This window comes from Aspergillus foveolatus (genome assembly GCF_047715535.1).
Source record: "Aspergillus foveolatus strain CBS 279.81 unplaced genomic scaffold BDW70scaffold_32, whole genome shotgun sequence".
Classification (NCBI taxonomy): domain Eukaryota; kingdom Fungi; phylum Ascomycota; class Eurotiomycetes; order Eurotiales; family Aspergillaceae; genus Aspergillus; species Aspergillus foveolatus.
This window is the reverse complement of record NW_027396096.1, coordinates 262508-285341: the sequence shown is the minus strand read 5'-3', so window position 1 is coordinate 285341 and position 22834 is coordinate 262508. Positions and strand designations below refer to the sequence as shown.

Here is a 22834-nt window from a genome sequence, read left to right as displayed (position 1 = left end):
ATGGGTGTTAAAACATTCGTCTACTCCGGATTCAGTGTTCTTTGCGTTCAGCACGGGCTGTACGGGGGCCGGTTTGCGAGTTTCCAGCATATGATTGACTCGTGTCTCCATCGGATTATTATTACGGGGAAATTCTACGAATCCTGGAGACTGGACTCTGGAGAGATTGTGATGAGCCGGTGGCCCATGGAGAAACCCCCCAAACCTCCACATCTCCATCAAAATTTTCTGCTCCAAGGCGAGTGCTCCACCTCCACGGAACCCGAAGGTTGCAGTCGGCAAACCGTGTGGTTGTCACTACTTGATAATCACACCACGCACAATTTGGCACGATTTGATAAACCACGACTTATTCTCTTGTCACCCAAACTTGAGGGAAGATGTCAAGTATAGTCAAGATTGACCCAAGTAGAATTGTAGATCAAGGACGAAGGATCTTGGGCACAGACGAGCCATTGACGTCATCTGCTGCAGAAGATTCCCGTCAAGCCCAATGCAAGATTTTTGAAGATGGGACGACAGGAGATGCCCGAGAGGCTATTACTTCAGGCACTCCACTCAGGTCGGCCGCCACTTGCGTCGAACCAGAACGACAGCGTTGGATCCATCATTGTCATATCATTTTGACTCTCGACCCTGGAGTCCAGGTCCGACCGCCGCTCGGGAACCACGACCCCAGGCCTAAGGCATCCCGACCTCCCTTGCGTTGTACGACTGACCGCAATGCGCTGACTGACAGCCTGACAGTAATGCTGCATACCATATCGTGAGATTTCTATACTCCGTACTGCACGATTGCATGAAGATTCTGGGCGCATTCCGTAAAATCGACCACTTAAGAATCTGTTGGCGCGAGTGCGACTTGTTCGATGCCGGATTCCAGTCCCGCCGCTCGGCCTTCCCGATCCGGCCTCGACGAAGGGTTCCGGCCCAGAACAGCGTCAAGCGGCCACCGCATTTTGCCAGTTGTAGACCGTTGCGGGAGGCCAGTGGACGAACGCGGTGGCGTGCCTCTCTGCAGCCGTTCCTCTGTCCATCCACACTTCGTAGGCCGTCGATATGCACTGTAGGTACCATGGGATAACACAACAAAAGCAAAGAATCAGCCGCCAAGGCACGAGATCTTCATGGGGCGGTTTCGAGATTCGACCTTGGAATCAGCCAACGAAGATCGACATGAGAATATGGCTCACTGAAGTCAAACACAAAGCTAGCAGTAGAAAAACTAAAGAAGGCGGGGGGAAGGGGGGTACCTTGCCCAAGGAAAGGTACGTAGCATCGACGCTCTCTGGGTCCAGCCAACACCGGCGGGCGTTGTCCGTTCTTTCCCTTTTTGGGGGGCTCTTGCCTCCATGCTCACCATATGATGCCAGGCGCGAGCTCTCTTTTCTTTCTTTCACCTCTTCCCTCTGCTTCCCCGGCCCTCCCTCTTTTAACATTCGCTTCCCCCCGCTTTTTCCGTCTCTCGACTCTTTATCTTCTCGTCATTCCCCCATCATTGTCTCTGCCTCTTCCTCGTTTTCGTCGACACTCCACCTTCCTGTTCCTCTACCCTCTTTCACGTTGACGCCGATCTTTGCCTAACCCTCATCTCGCGTGCTACAGTCCCGGCCAGTGTCATTGTTGTAAGTAGCATCTCATGCATCTGTTGCTTTCGGCGCCCTTGACCATCGGTACTGGTTAACCAGCACTGTTACCCTTGATGACCTCGCACCGTTTCTTTATTGCTTCATATATCGACATTGTGTTCAGTCCATATAAGGGCAATGCTAATGTGGACACGACAGTGGTGATTCAACCAAGATGGCCTCGCCACTCTCCGAGAAGGAGATTGAAACGTCGCAGAGACTGCGAGAGCCTGAAGCATCCTCCACGTCTCAAGATGATGCAATTATCGAGACTGAGAAAGATAGAGCTACAGCAGACCCCGACAGCAAATCTCAGCTTCCCCGCGACCCTACGGCTGGTACTACTCTACATCAATTAGAGAACAAGCCTGGCGAGAAGATCGAGTTGACCGAAGACGACTGCTATGATCAACTCGGTTATGCGTGGCCAAGCTGGAAGAAGTGGATGGTCATCTCGGTGATCTTTCTCGTTCAGACTTCCATGAACTTCAACACCAGTCTTTATTCCAACGCTCTTGTTGGCATTTCAGAAGAGTTTGGCGTAAGCATGCAAGCTGCGCGTTGTGGTGCAATGATATTCCTTGTCCTGTATGCCTTTGGTTGCGAGCTGTGGGCACCCTGGAGTGAGGAGCTTGGTCGCAAGCCGATCCTGCAGGCGAGTCTCTTTCTTGTCAACGTCTGGCAGCTTCCTGTGGCACTTGCGCCCAACTTCGCCTCAATCATGGTAGGTCGTGCTCTGGGTGGTCTGAGCTCAGCTGGTGGCTCAGTAACTCTTGGTATGATTGCCGATCTCTGGGAAGCGGATGAACAGCAGTATGCTGTTGCTTGTGTTGTTTTCTCGTCTGTTGCTGGCTCGGTTATCGGGCCTGTGGTAGGAGGATTTGTCGAAGCGTACTTGCCATGGCGCTGGAACATTTGGATTCAACTTATCTTTGGTGGCTTCGTTCAGATTGCACACCTGTTATTCGTCCCCGAGACTCGGACTACCATCTTGATGGATCGAATTGCCAAGAAGATGAGGAAGAGTGGTGAGAACCCGAACATCTACGGACCCAATGAGCTCGTCCCCTACAGCGAACGCTTCTCGATGCAGGAGATTCTTGTTACTTGGATCCGTCCCTTCAAGATGTTTTTGACCGAGCCGATTGTCTTGACTCTTTCACTGCTGAGTGGCTTCAGTGACGCACTGATTTTCATGTTCATCCAGTCCTTCGGCCTGGTTTACGACCAGTGGGGCTTTGGAACTGTTGCACTCGGGTTGTCATTCATTCCAATTCTCGTGGGCTACCTCATTGCGTGGTTTTCCTTCATCCCGGCCATTAAGAGAAACATTAAGGAGAGACGCGAGAAGCCTGATGATGAGCAGGCTCAGTATGAATCCCGTCTCTGGTGGCTGCTCTGGACCGCTCCCTGCCTACCCATTGGGTTGATTGGTTTCGCTTGGACTAGTCTGGGACCCCCCATTCATTGGATCGGCACCATGGTATTCTCTGCCATCGTCGGTATCGCCAATTACAGCATTTACATGGCAACAATCGACTACATGATCTGTGCCTATGGGCCATACTCGGCTTCCGCCACTGGCGGAAACGGCTGGGCGAGAGATTTTCTTGCTGGTGTCTTAACGATCCCTGCGACACCTTTCTTCCAGAGTAAGTGGTGACTCTTGGCAAGTATGTACTTGATGAAAGCTAATCAACCTTGCAGACATCGGCGGCAAGTACCATCTCGAATATGCTTCTACCATTCTCTGTAAGTGTCTCCCTTTCACACTTTGCGCCAAAGAATGCAGCAGCGGTCCTAACCATTATTCTAGTCTGCATCTCGTTCCTCTTGGTCATTGCCGTGTACGCTATCTACTGGTACGGCCCGACTCTCCGCAAGAGGTCGCCTTTCGCACAACAGTTATCGGACGCAAAGGCCGAACTACAAAGCCACGGTGCTATCCACACTGGCAGACTTTCACGCGTCCCGACAGGCTCGAGGGCAAACTCCTTTGCACGATCGCAACAGAACTTGCGCATCCGCCAAACACTGGGCAGCCGACAGAACAGCTTTGCGGCGTCACGTCCCACCTCGCGCAGTGCCTCTGCGCGACAGAGCTTCTCGGAGGTGTAACGAATTGCAAGGATTCAAAATCATGACGATGATGATGAATGAGATTTGACTTGTGACGCGTGAGACCGAATCAGTTAAGCCATACCCGGATATTTCAACTTGGTCTCGTCACAGCAACTAGCTGCCCTGAAGTAACTCGTCCGGTCTCCTTGTCGACAATTTCTCGCGTTTCTCTTTGCCTTACAATCTGTGAAGGGATGCTTCGGTACCCTACTTCTCTTAATTCGTCTAATGTTCTTCTCAAGCGGTCCTCCCCGCATTTCCATATTCAGATCGCTATGGTTTCGTGATGCCTTGATTGCATACAAGACTTGCTTGGTATCCACTGGCGCATTGTAATCAATTCTCGCTTGATCTGTAATTCAGCTTGCTCCTTTGGCTTTTGACCCATCTGATTATTCTAGCTACCAAGCTTTAATTGATTGCACGTACTTATGGCCCATAGTGAATTGAGACCTGTATTATGAATCCATTTCTCCAATACCAGGTCTGCTATACTGTAGCCTCATGCCTGACAGCATAATTCTATGTTCGGTGATGCTCATGTTTGGATTATTGCTAGACGCTCACTCTGTTCAGAAGTGCACTTGGTCATGTGACTCAGGCTAGGATTCTGTGAGACTGCGGTGTCATTTGAAGAGCTCTGCATCTCTCAACCAGTGCACCCTGCAAAATGAACCCCGCCCTCAAAGGTTGTCAGCACCTTCGAAGGTCAATATTAGGCTTCCGTCCGGCGTGTCTTCGCAATTACTCGACTCGACAGCTACTGTTTCCGTATCAATTGCCATATCTGCGACCAAGTGCTCCCTCTATCGTCTCTCGTCAACCTCATTTGAAGAACGGGATCAGCATCCGCAGGGCTTCAACTATGGATTCGGACCCTCAATTTGCCGAGGGACTTGACCCAGAGCAGCTGCGTCCGCAGCTGAATGAATTGCAGGATCAAGGGTGGAGGTTAGATGAAGACAAGATTGGCATCAAGAAAACTTTTTATTTTCGGTCTTATTTCAAAGCCGTCGTAAGCTTCTTCTTCATGCTCACCTCCATTTCAGTACTTGAAGCTGACATGGGGATGTGATTCCGATGGATCGCAGAGTTTTGTGAATGTGATTGCATCGCAAAGCGCTACAAAGAAGCACCATGCAACAATGACGGTTGTAAGTCACAACAGAGTCACAACAGGAGTCGCGGAACCTGAGCAATAGGTTTCATCGCATGCTAATCGGCGAGCTCTAGAGACTCGGGTCCGTGGACGTCCACTGGACCACCCATCATCCTCGCGGCCTTACCGATAAGGATATCTCAATGGCACAGTTCTGCGAGCAAGCGGCAGAGCTGATGGGCGTGGTGCAGGAAGGGCAAGGCCAGAAGTGTGGACCGGCGACGTAGGTTCTGGATCGGTGGATGTTACTTACACTATCGTAATCAAGCTACTTTTGTTCGCCTCTGTACATATTTGCGTATGCATAATTGCACGCAACCTAATCCGTATGGGGAAGAGGCGGAGACGAAGGAGGATGAGTCAGCCTCACTTTGTCTCGATTCCTGTGGTACCGTTTTCAGTTTCAGGTTGACGTTTTGACGACTCAGTCTCCGTGCTTCGATTGGTCTGCACTCTGCACTTGCAGCTTAGCTCTTCTTTTTCCCGGAACAAGGGCTGACATGACAGGTGAAATGCGAAGCACGAAATTCCGTGCTCGATCTGTCTCAAGGCAAGTGCGAGTGACGTATGATCCTTGTGGCGGATGCTGATCCCCCTTTCGCAGGCGATCTCAAGACTCCGGAAAGAGCCAGGTCTCGAGCAGCTCCAGTTCTATTCCCGATTCTCGCTAGCTCATTGGCTTGGGCGGAAGGAACACACAGGCTAAACTGCTCTAGAGCTGTCTCAGCCGAAAACCGTTATCCAGAGTGGGGTTGGACACAGCTGATTCAGGGGTTATCCGAACTTGAAAACAAGTTAGGAAACCATGAAGTTTCAAATGGTGGGCTCACTTTGGTTGAGTCCCCATCTCATGGTCTCATCTAAAAGACCAAATCGAGATGGTCCATCTCGCCTTGTGATGATGGCTCCATGAGTCCCATAGATCATAGATCTCGACTGCGGTCTCAGTCCCATGGTTCTTGCGGGATACGTCCGAACCGTTTCAGACTTGATCACAAATAACCCTAAGTAAATTAGTCACCTTTCTAGTCAACGGACTCAACACCCCGGCAGTGGATAGGATTGGGCGCTTAGTTCATTTCAGCACAAAGACAGGCCAGTCATCTCATTTCCGCTCCTCCAAGGCGGGCGACTTTCCCTCATCACCCTCTGGCCTGCTCCTCGCTCCCATCTCATCCTCCCTTTGTTTTTCCACTCACGGTCCTTTGCTTTTCTTCATCTCCTTCTGGCATTCGGCATCTGAATAAGTGATGACAATGGACTTGTTGAGGACGGGCGTTTGATTGAAGCAGTCCTCGACTTAAGCCCGCGTCCAGCGCTGACGCTTTTCGCACCGTGCACGTTCTTTTTCAGAAAGCTTCCGATCCCGCGCGCATGGGACCAGCAACTTTCTACCGGTCCTACGATTTTCACTTCCAGTCATTCCCTTGATATATATACCCTTTTCTAAGGCCAGGATTACCGAGCATCTGGCTCCTCGCGCCGTCCCCGTCTACGATATCTATGATCGCTCTTTGAATGTATCTACTCAAATGAATCATTCAGACTTCTGCCGCCCTCGTTACGGATCATCTCAGCCACTCCTTTTATTGTTTCACGGCCATACCTTGCACAACTGACGTCGTATGTTGCGCGAAGTTAGCATTGATATATCTCCCTCCCAATCCTGCTGAGTATTATAAAGATAATTTCCGTCGCTAGGTCATCGGTCGACGGGGAGAGCAGCAAAACGTCAGAGCGATGTCCCTCAACACCAAACTATCTCAGCCGTCTGTCAGCGAACGGAGAGGCCATCAAGTAGCACCCTTGCACGTACAAACCAATTTCAGCCGTCCTAGCTCTCAGATTGTCAATGTCGCATCACCCCTCAAGCAGCGTCCTCGGCCTTCAGATTTTGAGAACAACAAAACAGAGCGGGTTCCCTTGCAGGCGCCGCATGTTAAGCGGCAATCTTCCAGGTCAAGCCTGCGCCATATCTTCAGTCGCGAGAAACCGGCTCGGAAGTCGGACGTCAGGCTTTCGGGCATCGAGGAGGCTCAGGACCCGGTGAACGAGGCTCGAGCCGAGGAAGCGGTGCCTTCATCGCCCAAGGCAGAGGATTGTGAAACTCCTCGGGCTGCTGTAGCTTCTGTCGCTCCCACTCCCGCCACGCCCACCGCGGCGACAAATACACCACGGTCCAAGTTGCAACCAAAACATAGAACGAAGACTGATGAAGAGGACCAATTACCTGCGGAAGATGTGGCGTGGAAGCCGCCTCCACTCTTTAAAGCTTATCCGCAATCGCTGAAGCATGCTACTCTCCCGGCTCCGGTCCTGTCCAGCGATTCCATCATGCGCCTGCATGCTACTTTCAGGGCAAGGGAAGCGAATTTGCGGGACAATGATCAGCAAGCCAATCAACCGGCGAATGAGGAACCCGTGGAGGAACCTACAGCGCGGAAGAGGAAGCTTGATAAGGAGAAGCAAAAATACCTACGCGCTCTCTCAGAGAACGTCGAAAAGGGCGAATGGACCCAAAAAGTCTTTATTATTGCAACATCCGGGTATATTCTGCAGTACGCTGGTGAGGGTAAACACGACCGGTTACCCGAGAAGATGCTTCCTCTCGGACCAAAGTCCGTGGCGTTTGCCAGCGACGCAATTCCCGGCAAGCATTGGGTGCTGCAAGTGTCCCAGGGTTCTGAGGAGGATAGTAGTACAATTTCCGCCGAATCGTCTAGGCCTATTCTCTCGCGGTTTGGGTTTCACAGGTCCCACGCTCGGCGATTAGCGCGGAATATGCTTCTTGTGTTCAATGACCCGGAGGAAATGAGTTCTTGGCTATTGGCGGTCCGCGCTCAGATAGAGACTCGGGGCGGTAAAAAGTACGTTTCTGAAAAGGTGTATGACGAGGGAATGGAGAGTCAATTGCGGACCACCCCTAGCATGCGACAGATGGTGAAGAAGGACCCTAACCGGTTCTCGGCGGTCTACCTGCAACCGCGACAATCAATGAACTTTGAGGACAAAGACTCCAGCGTTGGGGATCAGTCTCGTCGGAGTTCGTATATTTCGCTCCCTCGCCGGTCGATGGTCATGCACCCTAAGCCCGAGTCGCGCGCAGGCTCGGTGTCCACGGCCCAGACAGATGAAGAGCCCGCACGCTTCTATGCCGCAGTTGGATCACCACCTCTTCCAGACAGCAGCGTCATTGCGGAGCCGACTTCGTCTGTCACCGGCCCGGCTAGCCCGACTTTCTCGACTCCGAGAAAGCGACAGTCAATGTTCCTGCCCCAGGCGACAAGTTCAGAAGCCGCAGAGATACCTCGAGCGCAGTCGGCGGTCCCTGAGGCACATTTTCGGAGTGCTTCGCCGCCGGCTCCAAACTTTAGTGTGCCACTTTTTAGCAAAAGATTTGCAGCTCGACAAGATAGGCACAAGGTTCCTCGGCTGCCGTCTGTCCAAGGTGATCATCCGGATGATACCTCAATCGATACCATGTCCATGTTTTCATCTCCACCGCAATCTCCCAGTCGAGACGGCTTCGCCATTTCACTTGATAACCGCGAGCAGCGTCAACTGGCAGAACGGCGGGATCAAAACAAGTCGCTTCGTACGTCAAATTCCGAAGATGCGCTTGCGAATGTGCCCCGAGAACGCGACCGCAGCCGTCTTCGTTATTCGCACCTGCCAGAGCATATTGCAATGCTGCCTTGCCAATCAACTTCGCCTCGCCGAGTCAATGTCAAACCAGTGGTACCAAGCGCCTCGCATCAAACTATGCCAATTGCCCAAGTCGTGAATACGCCCAACCACTCTGATCAGCCCAGCAAAACAGATCCGCCTAGCCGTCCATCGTCTATAGTCATGGCGCGGCGGAAGAGCATGACTCAGCTCACTGCCGGTCCTCCAAGCGCGCCTCCTCCAAATATTCCCCTACCGAAAATTCCTTCGGCATTCGTTGAGCGCTCTCCGCAAGTTGCGTGGTCAGAAAAGTCTCCGCCATCGTCACCTGTGAAAGACGTTCAACAGGCACTGGGCGACGTCGCTCCTATTTCTTCCGCGCAGAGCCATCTTCCACGGACCGTACGAAGTGTCGCGACCAGGCCAATGAATACGCCCGCGAAGTATAGCGGCGCAAATTATATCTAATATAACCCGGACCAGAGCCACCAACATCATTTGAATCACAAGTTTCCACGCCGAAGTTCTCGCTCCTCACGACTCCAGTACTCCCACATCGCATGCATTCTGAGCGGCTTAGCGTTCACTCTCATTTCACTTCCTTTCTTTGATCACTTCCTGCATGATACCACTTCTAATCCCGTTTCATCTCCCTGTCCAGCCAGGCATTTGATATGCTGTGATGGAGCTTCATTTTCTCGAGATATCCCGCGCTGTATGCGTTTGCATGATTTAGTTTTGCATTTTGGCTTTTGCATATGTGGGGCATTGTTGTGTATAATAAAATAGACATGGGATACCAGCAATACAAAATAGTAATACAGTGTGGAATTCGACTCGTGGTGATATCTTCTTCAGGCTATCTACAAGGACCAGTGTAACAAGTATCCTCATCCACACCTCTTTAGAAAACGTATCAAGAACGTCAAAAGACTACGGCGTATAAAGTGGGTAACTGACGGTTGTTGATATACGCGTGCTGTGAAGTACTGGTACTGACGACTCTCCAGGGATATATTCGACCGCGGTAGGATACTCTAGCAACATTCTCAGATTCACACAGATGCCTTCGATGAAACGTCTCAAGTGATCACAGCAAGGGTCGCTTCGGACACACTTAGTGTGCGTAGTCCTAGACATGCAATATAATCAATGTGACGTCATATTTGGTTCGCCGGCATCATTTGCAACTCTAGACTCGTGATACAAGGCAGGAAGAGAGGCTCCGATTCAAAATACTTCTCGATGGTCCGTAGATCTCATTAGTGAGCAGGATTTTAACATGGGTTGTGGTCAGGCAACCTGGATGACATGCCGATGACGGCAAGCCCTAACAAACACCGCGTTATGTCCCCCTCCGGCCTGCATGTCATCCAGGTCCACCTGTCCTAGTAGCCACTTTTGAATCCACAACAGCTATTGTGGCTAATTTGACTGGTGGGGCGGACACTTGCACGCCAGAAGGTGTATGATGACACCTCCATTGCAGCTCTTTGTATTCTATAGACGTCACCCTGAGACCACCTACAGCTTAACCAAAAGCCGCATATAAACCTCCCAACCGTCTTCAATCCAACCTCAACTCCAGATAATGCTCCGCTCTCTTTTCCAAACAAAGCCCTGCACCTCGATCTCGAGATCTACAATCACGACAAAACTCCCCACAGCATCGTTTCCTCTACCGACACCTTACCACCACATCCTCCGACCCGTCTCGACTAAAGCCAAAATGTCCGCCCAAACCAGCAACGACCACTTCAGGCTAGAGAATCTCTTTAGCGTCAAGGGCAAGGTTGCCCTTGTTACAGGCGGCGGCTCCGGAATCGGCCTGATGGCCACGCAGGCGCTCGCAAAGAACGGCGCAAAGGTCTATATCACCGGCCGCACGAGCGAGAAGCTCGACCGTGTCGCGGAGCTCTATAGCAAGAACATCGACGGGCAGATAATCCCGCTTACGGCGGACGTGACGGATAAGAGCTCGATCGAGAAATTGGTCAAGGAGATCTCGAGTAATGAAAAGGCCCTGGATATCCTGATCAACAACGCAGGCGTTAGCAGCGCAACGCAGGATACGGACAAGCAGACACCGGAAGACCTGCGCAAGGCGCTCTTTGAGGACGCTAGCAGTTCCATGGAAGAGTGGGATAAGACGTACCGCACGAACGTTGTTCAGTGTTTCTACACGACAACTGCCTTCCTTCCTCTGCTCCAGAAGGCCACTGATGCCCAGCGGGGCTGGTCCTCGACTGTCATCAACATCTCGTCTATTTCCGGTATTGTCAAGGCCTCGCAGCACCATTTTGCCTACAATGCAAGCAAGGCGGCTACCATCCACCTGACCAAGATGTTGGCGCACGAGGTTGCAAGCTCGGGACTGAAAATTCGTATCAACAACATCGCTCCTGGTGTCTTTCCCAGTGAGATGACGGCGAGCGAGAGCGACGATAAGCAGAAGTCCGCGCTTCCCAAAGAGAAGTATGAAGGGAAGGTTCCGGCTGGTCGACCGGGGAAGGATGAGGACATGGCCGCCACGGTACTGTTTGCTGCTACGAACCAGTACCTGAATGGGCAGACGATCGTTGTCGATGGCGGGTATGTCTTGTCGACGGGGACGGTCTAAGAACTTGATTGTATTGTATTACTATGTTAAAATATGACTTGCAATGACCAACATGATAATCACAGCATGATACGACAGTCAGCGTCTCATGTCGGACCTTCTTTTCCTCTATATACTTAGTTTACATGTTCCATACATATAACTTGTATAGTTCTTACAATTTCGTCATCTAGACCCGTTCTTGGTGACGTACAATGTAAGACGCGAGATTGTTAGCCCGGAGAATATGACCAGGGCAACGATGAGATCGTGATAGTTGAGGCTGCTAAGTTTCATCCATCTTAGACCTTGAAGAGACCCCTGGTAAGGCATATCGTCAACTAGATCTTAGATACCCTAGTGCAGAGTACGTATGCATCTCTTTTGTGCGTCTGGGGTCTGACCAAGGGGTACTCTGGGTTTACCAGCCATTGGAATATCTCTTTCTCTCAAGTGGCCTAATTCTCCTGCTTCCGGGGTTATCTAAAGCTCTTCTGTCATACTTGATGCACAAGTTCTCCTATAGTCCATAAACATAAGACAACCCATGACAGTCTCGGTAGCTCAATGTAATCAATCTACGTAGAATCGAAGACCAGAACACACTGTCCGGTGCTTAAAATTAGGTTGCGAGATTCCAGTAGAGAGAGTACCTTATTTGCTATGGTAGAGAAGAAACAGAAACCAAAACAAGTCTATTCAAGTCGTAAGGAGCGGAATGTAGTACATCGGATCAAAGCAAACCAATCTAGAACACAGTCTCCAACTCATCCCAATATCAAACCTGCCCTAAGATCTTGGAGCCAGTCCGCACTGCTCCCGTCCAACCTGGGTCCAAGTGATGTCGACGCGGCCCAATTCGGCCGCGCGGCCACCCGTGAGGAGGTCCATGGCCTGCTGTCCGACGTTGAAGCCGCCAGGAGCAGTGTCGATGGCAGTCATTATGATCGAGTTGGTCTGGCCAGTTGCAGAGGTGTAAGAGATCTGGTAGCACGAGCCACAGTTGGGGCTGTTCCAGCCGGCAATGGTTGGTGCGCCGCCAATGCGTGCGAATGTAGGCAGAGAGCCAAAATTCGTGTACCTTTCAGTGATGAGGCCGTAATCGCCGTCCGAGCAGGCAACAGCGGTCAGAGAAGTGTCGGCAACGTCGTACTTGGTGTCGTAGGAGAGAGTAGATGTGCCGGAAGTCTGGCGCGCGACGAGCGGGTTTGAGGGGGCTGCGAGGGCCGCAGCAGCGAATGCGGGGAGGAGGGTTGCGAGCTTCATCTTGTATTACAGTCTTGAGGCTGGTTTGAGCGTTGAAAAGCAGACGGCCAGATTTGAGATATGGGTCTGTTTGAAGGAGGCGACGGATGGTTTGGTTTGGTAGTGGTGGAGGCTGGTTGTATAGAAGTGAGGAGCGATGTTTGATGATGGAGGAGGCAGAGGTCCTGGAAGACAGACGGTATTTATATCTCTCTCGTCGCCGATTCGTACGACTTCTCGATCTTTCGTTCCCTCGGAGACAATCCAAGACCAAGTCCAAGTCCACGGCGGTCAAACAGTCGGTCTCACGATGGGTCGCAAGGTTGTGCATCTAGAGAGTACCCGCATTTTGGCTGGCAGCTGCAGCCTAACGGTACGACGTAGAAAGAATAGAAGCGCGGGTAAAACCTCAGCAATGGCAGATCACAGCGATCCGTGCCGAGTGAGACACTCTTGCTCGATCGATGGGTGATCAGCATGTCGGCTGACAGGCCGATAGTGGACAGACTGACTGTGTCAGATGCCAGTGAGACATGCTGGACTCTAGCCCTAGACAGCTACCGATCGGCGTGGGGAAGCCCTATTTAGTTTAAGGCGGCCAGGCTTATGGTATGTAAGACAGCACGTTGTTTACCACTGCGACGGTGAGGACTCGCGTACTAGGACAGTTGATACCAATACTATCTGGGTATTCGACATAAATCAGAAACTAACGTTACCTCGAAAGTACCTCGACAGTACCTCGTACACAGTACTCGGTAAGATGAAGCGTAGAGAATAGAAAGGAATAGAACAAGGGCTCCGTCATAGCTGTCATAGGGCTATCCTTCCAGACTATTTATAGCTCTTCTCCGCACCACGTCTGGTTGGTCAAATCACAACTATATCATTGCCAGTCTCCAAGCTGTGTGTGAAACACACTGCCGTCAGCCCATGTAAACAAACCACTCCAACACTCCAACACTCCAATACTTCAATACACCAATATCCGGCCTTGCAGGTCCAGTGGACCTCAGGGACGCGTCTCAACCACCGTGATGCCACGCAAATTCAGGAAATTAAGTAGCTGGTCGCCTAAAGGACGCGACCGGTCATTGCTCTCTGCATCTCGTAAACCCGTGTCCTTTAACGTCGAGACTTCGGTTCGGTTTTGAAAGTTACTAGATAGTCAAAGAACTGATGAATTCAGCTTGGGACTTTAGCACCACTGTCCGCAAAAATTTTCAATCCGATGATAATCCTCAGTCATAGGATACCTAACCGTTTGTCTGCCTGTTTGATGTTTGCCAGGTATTGTGCTTAGTGTTTGCTCAGTTCTGCGCCTGTGTTCTTAGTCGTCATGAATACCGGATATTACCCGGTCCCGGTGGATCAGGGCTCGTACCTTTAATCTCAGGTATCTTGATTGGAGGTAGGGAAAGACGCATCCATTCTGTCAGCATAAAGCCAGATAGCGGTCATGGCGGGAGTTATGAGTTGTCTTCTGTGGCTTTTCCATATTTCTTTTTTCCTTGCGATATGAAGGAGGTGGAGATATTTTTCCTCCGTTTGTTAGGTAGGTTTAATGGTCAAGTGCAGGTGCTTAGAGTGTTTTGTCTATTCAATTCAGTCCTTGCATTATTGCAACAAATAGAGGCTGATTACTTGTGGCAGCACTTCTTGCATCTATGGAGTGGTGTATAAGCAGGTTAATAATACAAATAGGCGCATAGAAGCTAGGCCTTGACCTTAGGCCCCCATAATTACCAGAGTGCGAGGGAGACTTCATATGGCAGAGCTATACCTCTACAACGCCGCCAGCATCTCCTCAACTCGTCCAAACTTCTCCCGCGGCTTGCTCTTGAGCGATCCACGCTCGCGCTCCGCACGGTCAATTCGTTCCCAGTCTTCCCAGGTCGTTGCTCTTACACCCTGCTGCTCTGCCTCGGCACGGACGCCCTCCCATCCGAGGCCGGTCCTTTCGTTCGACGGGTTGAGCAAAGCGTTACCATGCTGTGCCACATCCGCCGCGATCGCGTCCGCCGTGCTGAACGCGTCTGTCATTGTTGTGGCGATCACACCCGTCGGTCCCCGCTTGACCCACCCGGCACAGTATAGCCCCGGCAGATGCGAAATCAGGGACCCATTTGGGAGTATATCATGGGTCCCGGCCTCTGACGCCAGAGGCACAGTGACCCGGCCAAAGCCGTCGTTCGGAATCACTCCGCGGCTCTCATTGAAAGGCACTCCAAGGTCTTCTAGTCCAGGCAAGGGAAGACCTTTGTAGCCGACACTGCGAAAAAACGTGTTCGCGGGAATGTCGACTTTGGCCGGCTTGCCGTCCGAAAGGTACTTGGGCGTAACCTTGGCACTTGCGGAGAACGGATCCGCAGGGTCGAGTTCGTTGCGGGCGAAGCGCACATGAGACAGATGGTACGGGAAGACAGGAGACCAGTTGAGACATTCTGGCGAGAGGAGGAAGTCAAGAGACCACGATTTGGTGGCTGTGGTAGGGTCATTGGTAGATCCTTTGGAGAGTAGTTGGATCAGTCGTTTCTGCGCCCTTGGGAGGGTTGAAATGACGTCTTCCGGGGGAAGAAGATCGCGAGGTATGGGGTCGAATGATACAGACGGGAGCTGTAGCAGTTCTCGAACCTCTTTAATAGTAAACGACGCCTGTCGGGGTTAGAAATGCGATGTACAGCCACAGGGTCGACGTACCTGCAACGGGCCTCTGCGGCCTACTACCCGGACCCTCTTGATTTTGCTCCTGGACAGTGCCTCCAAAGCATAATCGGCGATGTCAGTCTGGCGGAGACGATCCACGCCGGACAGTAATATCCTAGCCACATCCAATGCAACATTGCCTTGACCGATAATCACAGCATCCTCTCCCGCGGCAAGGTCCGGGTTCAGGTCTCGATGCTCCGGCAGCCCATTATACCACCCCACAAACTCTCGCGCCGAATATACACTGCACAACGCGTCTTCTCCTTGAATTCCTAGCTTCTTATCCTTCGGAGCACCATAGGCGAACAGGATGGCGTCGTAGTGTGGCTTGAGCACCCGAAGAGGCAGCGTTTCGCCCAACTCGACGTTTCCAATAAAGTTGAAGCGTGGAGATGCTGCAACTTCCGTAAACTTCTCTTCACAGTTCTGACCGTCGCCGTTAGTCCTCGGGCTCTCACCCATAGCTGTTGGGAGACAGACCTTTACTTCCGGATGGTCCGGAGCTACGCCGTACCTTGCCAGGCCAAACGGCACAGGCAGCTTCTCGTACATATCTACTACCGCATCCTCGACCTTCCCCAAGAGCCGATATGCTGCGTAAAAACCAGCGGGGCCCGAGCCTACAATGGCTACTCGGAAGGGTCGGTTAGTCTGAACCGTTTGGCTGACATTACGGCGTTGTGACTGGAATTGAGAGAAATGCGCAAGACGCAGAGGCCGAGATGCGCGAAATGTGCATTGCGCACATATATATGGAGCATTCTGCAGACCCATCGTTGAATGTAGGTAAAGTATAATTTTATTATATGTCAAGAAGTTCGGGGTGACTCAATCGCGTAGCACGTGATCTTATCGATCTAATCGTACGCCAGCTCAAGCTAGCCGGCGGTACTTCAACCTTGGGTCTTCCACTATACTAGTACTAGTATACAACCCGCCGTCGGCCTCCTCCGCGACACTCAGCATCGCATCTACTAGGGTCGTTGCTTCTTAACGACTCTTATTCGTTAATTTACGACCTTTTTTCCAGTTACTAAGTCTGTACTTTCGTAGTCACACTCGTAACCCAGTAGATCTGTGTGATAAGGCTTATCGGTTGCCGGGCCAACCCGGCAAGTGTTGTTGACGATTCTTGTTTCAGCCTCAATAGACACTACAGTATCTCGGCCGCCCCCATCTCACTCCACCTGAACCTCATTTTGGGAGATCTCGTGGTGCATGCACGAGCTGTCGGCAATTTAAGACGCAGCCTGCTTGTTTCTGTATCCTTCAATAGGCTCGTTCTATCCTCATTCCTTCCGACTTCCAGTCTTCCAATCTTCAATTGTTCAGTACATTCCTTCTCTTGCGCACATTCCTCTCCTTCCCCGCCTCGCGTGGGTGGAGGCTGTCATTGCTGTGATTTAGCTATTGCCTATTGCAACCATGGGGAATTCTCCTCCATTTCTTTACGGACCTCCTGATGCTTTCAGTTTCAGAGGGCCTACAGATCCTCCTTTCAATCCAAAAGCTGTGACGCAGGCGAGCTGGACTCGTCCTCCACCCAAAAAGAAGCAGAAAGGCCCGCTGATCAACTTCAATCGACACCCAGACTCGGTATTTCGCACAATTTATTGACTACTGAATATTGCTGACAGCTTGAAGTACTGTAACCTCCCCGATGGACGGTCGCAATGGACTCCGATGAGCCCTAGGACAAAGCCAAAGGTCTTTTACGGTCGAAAGATACAACTGGGTCTACGGGTGCTGTCGTTGATTGGGGCTCTCGGGTCGTTGTTTTGCGCTATTGTCATTAAGAATGTCGCGGTTTCGATAATATGGATCATCCGTGTTGGGGTGAGTGAGGAGCACTCTGATACTTTTTAATCTTACTGACTTGATCAAGCCCGCAGTAGCAATCCTGCACACCCTCTATGCTGTTTACCACTTGTGCCGCTCCCCGGTTACCAGACCTCCAGGCTCACAAGCGAGCTATATGCTGTTCGCCACAACCTTGGACCTAGGGCTAGTGCCGTTTTATACCTTTGCCGCCTACTTGGGCTATAAGGAGTATACTGCTGGCACCTACAATTGGCAAACACTTCTGAGCACGGATACGGATGTCATAACGACAATTGCAAAGGCGACTTTTTATCTTAGTGTTGTCAATGGAGGGCTTCACCTGATTTCTCTCGGAATCTCTGCCTTCCTATTCAACATCTTCCGCCAGATTGCTCAGCTGCCCCCCGACCTTAACCCCTTGGAAGATAATCTGACGTCTCGTCTTCACAAGAGAACCAAATCAGAGATTGCCGAAAAGCATGCTAGCAGCTCTACGCTAGACTCAACAAACTCAGTTGCGCAGCCTCTGATCGGCGTCCCTCGCACGATCCCATTCACGCATACTAGGGCCAAGTCATCGGAAGGCAATTCGCTACGGCCGCCGGTTGATATGGTTAAGCAGAGAGGGAACTCGCAGTCTTCTATCCCAGAGATGCCCTTCCGGTCCCGCGCGAATACCCTCGAAGAACCTTACGAAATACCCCTGCATGACACGGACTTTGAGGCTCGTCCTACCTCTTCTATCCCGTCTAGTACTCCACTGCGCCAGCCGTCTCCTGAAATACCAACTCGCTCTCAATGTGTCAGCCCAGCCTCGGACAATACTACTTCAGACAACTGGATTGCGTTCCCATCTCGCTCGGTTTCCCTGAATGAGGACGTTGATAATGGCGGTGCAGCTCCGCGTGAGCCGTCGTCTGTCTACAGCAGAACCGGCACACCTGGATCCTTGAATGGCGTCGTCGACTGGATGGGCCTCGCCCAAAAATACGGATGGGATATTGGCGAGACTATATCGGAAGACCTTCGCGGTGAATATGAGTCTCTAGCTATGCACGAGTACTACGGGAATGACGACGATAGCCACAATGTGCGCAAAAACGGACTCTATGACCATGACGAGAAGGATGAGCATGACATTGGGAACCATCGCATCGATATTTACCAGGATCACGAGGACAGTGACGAAGGACATGGAAATACCCTCAGAGTTAATCCTCTGGGACTTAACCCTCCGACACCCCAGCCCATGCCCAATTCCACTGAGACTAAAACGGTACCTGGCCGTATGGTCCTCGGCGACATCCCCAATTTGAGCCCGACTCCGCCAAAGCACAAGGTTCCCCCTCTTGAGCGCCCGGAGAAGGAACGCTTTTACAACGGAGCAGACATACACACTGTCACTGACGATGACTCAAAGAGCGCCAAGAAAACCAAGCTTGTAAAGCGCAAGTCTCATAAGCTCAACTCCTACGGCCCTCTCCAGCAGCAGAGCGAAGACTCTGCAGAGAAATACCACGAACCCCGTCCAGCTACCGATCCTGCTGTAACCGATAGAGATCGTAAAGGCCGTGTTGTCAGTAACTCAGGGGCTGACTTCGGCCGTCGCGTCGGCCAAGGCCCAAATTTGTCGTACGGAAACTACATTGCCGGTCTGGGCGTTGGGAGGAGACGAGACGTTAGCGGCAAAATGGCTGAGGAGGGCCGAGGCGGTATCGATAGCCCTAGCTCCAAAAGCACGAGCGGAAACGGAAACGGAAACCCCAACTCCACGCCTAGGGCCGCTGGATGGGCGAGATTTGCTGGGCTGTGATTTGATAAGATCTATTTTGATACTGCGCTTTCGGTCCAATATGATCGAGTGAGGAAAGCAAGCAGAGAAGATCATTGCTTGTAACTGGAGATGGAAATGGAATTATTTACGGAAATGAAATGAAGGATGAGATGCTCATAAAGGATGGGTGGGATAGGATTTCGAATCTCTTGTGTGATACTCACTTGCTTTTTGTATCTACTGTTTGGCGTACTAACGACTGATATGTAGTTTGGGCTAGGAATGAATACCATGACACCTCTTATGATTTCTTTTGTTTTTTATATAAACCGTAGAACCACTGGGAATGATAGAGATGTGCCTCACGTATATAGCAGTGGAAGAATAGAAATGTTATTGCAGCGCTGATGCTTAACTGAGGCTCTTGAGATATCTTCTTTCAAGAAGGTACACCTTCGTACTCCCATCCCTGAATAACCCTTCTGTTTCGTCTCGAGTTTCGCCGGTTCGCATTACACTTGACGAACAGTGTCAGCGCCGCAATAATGCAGATCACTATACCCGCGACAGCGGCAACCAAGACTGTCCGCCTCTCAAGTTGGTCCGGATCTGCGGTATACGGGCAAGTTGCAACGGGTCCGCCAGTCACCCAGCAAGTTTCGGTATCAATGGAGTTAAAATCAACCCAGACTGCGGTTTTGAGCGTGTCTGAGGCCGACGGGTCGATTAGGTCATTTGATAATGAAAGTAGATGGCGGAACAGGTATGTGTTTTCAAGGCCCGTGCGTGGAACAGAGAATTTTGTGGATGAAGGGCAGGCGTTGTCATAGGCATCTCTGTATGTGAGTGGGTCTGACGAAAGAGACCAGCGAAATGGCTGGTTGTCCACGCGGCACGCGGCACGATACATTTCGCTACAGTTAGCTGTGCGCCATTGACCGGCAAGGGACAGGTCCATTACGGCGCAACGAGTGTCGTCAGATTCGGCAGAGTCTAGGTCGTGGGAGGGGGCTGCGGGTTCGCCTAGGGCCCATGCCCAAGAGGATGACAGGGAGAGATTGCGGTACGGGACCGGGTTCTCGTCCGCGGTGTCGCCGAAGAGGGTATCGTTGAGTGTGAAGGCCATTCCACATGCCGTGAGATTTACAACCAGGTCTGAGATGGACCGGAGGGACTCCTCGCTGGAATTGTAAGGAACGGGGATATGGCTAGATATTGCCCAGGACGCATTGACTTTCGAGATGTCCGTCGTACCTGGGTTGTATAGACACCCGGAATCCAGACTCCCGTTGTCACCTGCGTCAACCGGTATAGATGAGGTCAGGTAGTTCGGAGGAAATATAACGTCGTTTTCTGCAGAGAGATCGTAGTCGCTCAGCTGCGAACCAACCGAGCCATACTCAATAAGCAGCCTTCGTTCAGCTGCTAGCTGTATGAAATTCGCGCTTGGCCATCCATCTGGTGTGGTTTGTACACCCTCCGGGCCCTCCTCAATGGTGAAGTACTGAGTAATTGGTTTGTTCGATTCATCTACCGCATACCACGAAACATTTAGGTTACGGCGGTCCTCGAGCAGCCTGGAGGGCCCGTAGATGTACGACCCAAGCTTATCATTCAGGATATAGCCGACTCGTTCTGACACGGCCGGAAGCTGTTCGCCGGTAACAGTTGATGGCGACTCCTCGGCTGAAGTGGGATCAGCAGCAACATGGAGATTGAGCGACAGATATCTCGTATATATCACCAGATTGGTGTCGGTATACTGAAAGTAATCACTAAAGATATCTATCAAGTCCTGCAGATCCAAGTTATCCGAGCATTTATACGAGCCAAGATCATACAGCAGCGTATCCGACGAGTCGACCTCCGCTGTGACGGTACCTTGCGCAACCGAAGCAGTAGCAGTGGGTGTAGCGTCTGGGGATACGGTCATGACATGCAGGCCCTTAGGAATCGAAACAGGGCATAGGCTCCAACGACGGAGCTCGGTTGACCAATATAGATCGATGTTGAAGCGCCGGTAGCCGATAGCCAGCAGATTGGAGAGGCATCTCTCGGCTGCAGTCCTGCCAAACTTGTTGTCGCCAAAGCAGGCTGCTCGCAGCGAGATAGCGGATGTGGTGACGAAATTTATTGGGATTTGTCCGGCTACATCTCTTTCGCTCTACATGGTAATCAGCCTGATATTCCCAATATCGCAGCTGCGGAGGGAAGGATAACCAGAAGGACGGTAGCCCAGGTAGCATTCAAAAGAGAATCATCCGGGTTGAATTTCAGGGACATGAAGATGTATAATATTCGATATGCAAAGGAGCAAATATCTCATGCATTGCAAGAAGCCCCGTTGCCCTCCGTCGATAATGATACGGTACGCGATCGTCGAGGTGGAGAGCACTCTGCAAGTTCGCGCTCAAGAGTCTCGCCGGAGCCAAAGGCGGTGAGAGGGCTCTGATCGCTCTTATCTGGCCACTTCCTTATTTCCATCTCACAATCAGCCAGTCTCCCCTAGACTCCGTCTCACAATCCAGCCCGTTTACTTGAATTTTACTCTCATTAACTACCCGCTTTCTCCAGAATGGCCACCCCCGGCCAGCCTTCCCCCCAGCAGCTAGCCGCTATGCAGCAGCAGTTCGCTGCTGAGGCGGCCAAGCGAGGATTGACCCCGGAAGAGTTCGCCAAACAGCAGCGTGAGCAGCTGAATGCCGAAGCTGCGAAGCACGGCATGACAACCGAGCAATATGTCACCCAGTTGAGGATGCGTGCAATGGCTGCTCAGCAGAAGGCCGCCGAGGTCCAGCGACAACTCCAGGCCAACGGCCAGAGTCAGGGACCCCCACGACCAGGACAGCCCGGCCAGCCTGGGCAACCGCAGACACACACGCAGCAGGTTCCTGTCAACCCGAACAGTCCCAAGGACCCCAAAGCGATCGCAGTCGCGCAATTCCTAAGATCGCAGAACTTGAAGCCGAGAACATGCATTATGGACGGGCAAAGGAAGGACATGTTCAAGGGTTGGTTATCATCCTCTGTGGATTCTGGGTGCCTTAGCTAACCTGGAACCGTCTAGTTAAACGTGCAATTCGTGCCCTCGAATCGCCCGCCTATGAGAAGGCCCGAAAGAAGAACCCTCTCCTGCCGCCAGTAACGGACCGTGCTTCGGCTGAGAACGTATTCAAGCTCCTTCCTCTGTCGGTTCTTGCTCTTCGAGTCTCGAAGGTTGATCCCCATGCTGGCCATGGTCATGGAAAGACGAAGAGAGTGAAGGGGCTATGGACTGTGAAGATCGAGCAGCACCAGGAAGCCGATCCGATGATGCACTACGTTTGGCTTTATGAGGGCCCGCAATGGAAGCAAAAGGCTATGGCTGCCGCCGTGGTGGCTGGTATCTTCGCAGTCGTGCTCTTTCCTCTTTGGCCCGTAATGCTGAGGCAAGGTGTGTGGTATTTGAGTGTCGGCATGATGGGTTTGCTTGGTCTATTCTTCGCAATGGCCATTTTCCGTCTTATTCTTTTCTGTATCACCGTTTTCGCTGTACCTCCCGGTCTGTGGCTGTTTCCCAACCTGTTCGAAGATGTTGGTTTCTTTGACAGTTTCAAGCCATTATGGGGGTGGCAAGAGGTACGCTTTCCCCGTTCCTGATGCAGAACAATCGCTCACCGAAGATTTACCAGACTGGCAAGAAGAAAAAGAAGAAGTCTAAGAAGGCTGCGAGTAGCGCAGCTCAAACGTCAAATCCTCAGGCTACAGAGTCTGTCCCTACAGCAACCGCGGAGACCGCATCCGCAGCTACTACAACTGCGACAGAAAGTGCGGATGCAGCGGGTCCAGTCAAGCGTGATCTCGCACCTCGTGTTGAAGAGGTTGAGGAGTGATTTTATAGATTGGCATATGGCAATAATTTTCAGGTGCCTGCGATATTGCATTTTCTGCGATCAAAATTTCATGAGTTCTTTGATGCCTTTTACGTATGCTTGAATTGGGTCATCTTTCATTCCTTTCTCCTAACTTGTTCTTCCGCCGTATCATTGAAATGTTTTTACAACTGGGTTAACGGAGAAGGAGTTCATTGGTGTAATGTAAATGAAAACAAAATAACCATGAATTCCGGTTCT

At 51.5% G+C, this 22834-nt stretch overlaps 9 protein-coding genes across 9 annotated transcripts; 6 read left to right on the top strand and 3 right to left on the bottom strand.

The window, feature by feature from the left end:
• Positions 1 to 1359: 1359 nt before the first annotated feature.
• Positions 1360 to 3783, top strand: BDW70DRAFT_72045 (putative MFS multidrug transporter). The gene is made up of 4 exons (XM_073744668.1): positions 1360 to 1625; positions 1788 to 3280; positions 3336 to 3380; positions 3445 to 3783. Exons 2-4 carry the CDS (start codon positions 1804 to 1806, stop codon positions 3744 to 3746), a joined length of 1824 nt encoding a protein of 607 aa, XP_073595003.1. The 5' UTR covers positions 1360 to 1625; positions 1788 to 1803; the 3' UTR covers positions 3747 to 3783.
• A 445-nt stretch (positions 3784 to 4228) lies between these two features.
• BDW70DRAFT_138463 (4a-hydroxytetrahydrobiopterin dehydratase) lies at positions 4229 to 5681 on the top strand. Its single transcript, XM_073737224.1, has 4 exons — positions 4229 to 4764; positions 4841 to 4903; positions 4983 to 5458; positions 5513 to 5681. Exons 1-3 carry the CDS (start codon positions 4420 to 4422, stop codon positions 5133 to 5135), a joined length of 561 nt encoding a protein of 186 aa, XP_073595002.1. The 5' UTR covers positions 4229 to 4419; the 3' UTR covers positions 5136 to 5458; positions 5513 to 5681.
• Positions 5682 to 6279: 598 nt separating this feature from the next.
• On the top strand, positions 6280 to 9275 carry BDW70DRAFT_72030 (peptidase family M20/M25/M40 protein). The gene has a single exon (XM_073744666.1). It carries the CDS (start codon positions 6649 to 6651, stop codon positions 9040 to 9042), a length of 2394 nt encoding a protein of 797 aa, XP_073595001.1. The 5' UTR covers positions 6280 to 6648; the 3' UTR covers positions 9043 to 9275.
• Positions 9276 to 9903: 628 nt separating this feature from the next.
• On the top strand, positions 9904 to 11348 carry BDW70DRAFT_138460 (SDR family NAD(P)-dependent oxidoreductase). The gene has a single exon (XM_073737223.1). The coding sequence runs from the start codon at positions 10166 to 10168 to the stop codon at positions 11192 to 11194; it is 1029 nt and encodes a 342-aa protein (XP_073595000.1). The 5' UTR covers positions 9904 to 10165; the 3' UTR covers positions 11195 to 11348.
• A 614-nt stretch (positions 11349 to 11962) lies between these two features.
• On the bottom strand, positions 11963 to 12439 carry aspf13 (allergenic cerato-platanin Asp F13; the record flags this gene model as incomplete). The annotated part of the gene is made up of 1 exon (XM_073740929.1): positions 11963 to 12439. One exon carries the CDS (start codon positions 12437 to 12439, stop codon positions 11963 to 11965), a length of 477 nt encoding a protein of 158 aa, XP_073594999.1.
• A 1713-nt stretch (positions 12440 to 14152) lies between these two features.
• Positions 14153 to 15903, bottom strand: BDW70DRAFT_71983 (NADPH-adrenodoxin reductase; the record flags this gene model as incomplete). Its single annotated transcript, XM_073744665.1, has 3 exons — positions 14153 to 15073; positions 15119 to 15553; positions 15608 to 15903. Coding segments are annotated over 3 exons (1601 nt in total), but the record flags the coding sequence as incomplete, so codon positions are not given.
• Positions 15904 to 16240: 337 nt separating this feature from the next.
• On the top strand, positions 16241 to 18898 carry BDW70DRAFT_71971 (uncharacterized protein). The gene is made up of 3 exons (XM_073744664.1): positions 16241 to 16723; positions 16772 to 16963; positions 17013 to 18898. The coding sequence occupies exons 1-3, from the start codon at positions 16553 to 16555 to the stop codon at positions 18759 to 18761; spliced, it is 2112 nt and encodes a 703-aa protein (XP_073594997.1). The 5' UTR covers positions 16241 to 16552; the 3' UTR covers positions 18762 to 18898.
• A 189-nt stretch (positions 18899 to 19087) lies between these two features.
• BDW70DRAFT_138448 (Lectin C-type domain protein) lies at positions 19088 to 21085 on the bottom strand. The gene is made up of 2 exons (XM_073737222.1): positions 20943 to 21085; positions 19088 to 20886 (listed from the first exon to the last, which is right to left on the bottom strand). The coding sequence occupies exons 1-2, from the start codon at positions 21003 to 21005 to the stop codon at positions 19162 to 19164; spliced, it is 1788 nt and encodes a 595-aa protein (XP_073594996.1). The 5' UTR covers positions 21006 to 21085; the 3' UTR covers positions 19088 to 19161.
• A 141-nt stretch (positions 21086 to 21226) lies between these two features.
• BDW70DRAFT_71959 (Sec62 family protein translocation protein) lies at positions 21227 to 22773 on the top strand. The gene is made up of 3 exons (XM_073744663.1): positions 21227 to 21733; positions 21790 to 22340; positions 22394 to 22773. Exons 1-3 carry the CDS (start codon positions 21298 to 21300, stop codon positions 22592 to 22594), a joined length of 1188 nt encoding a protein of 395 aa, XP_073594995.1. The 5' UTR covers positions 21227 to 21297; the 3' UTR covers positions 22595 to 22773.
• The last annotated feature ends 61 nt before the right edge of the window (positions 22774 to 22834 follow it).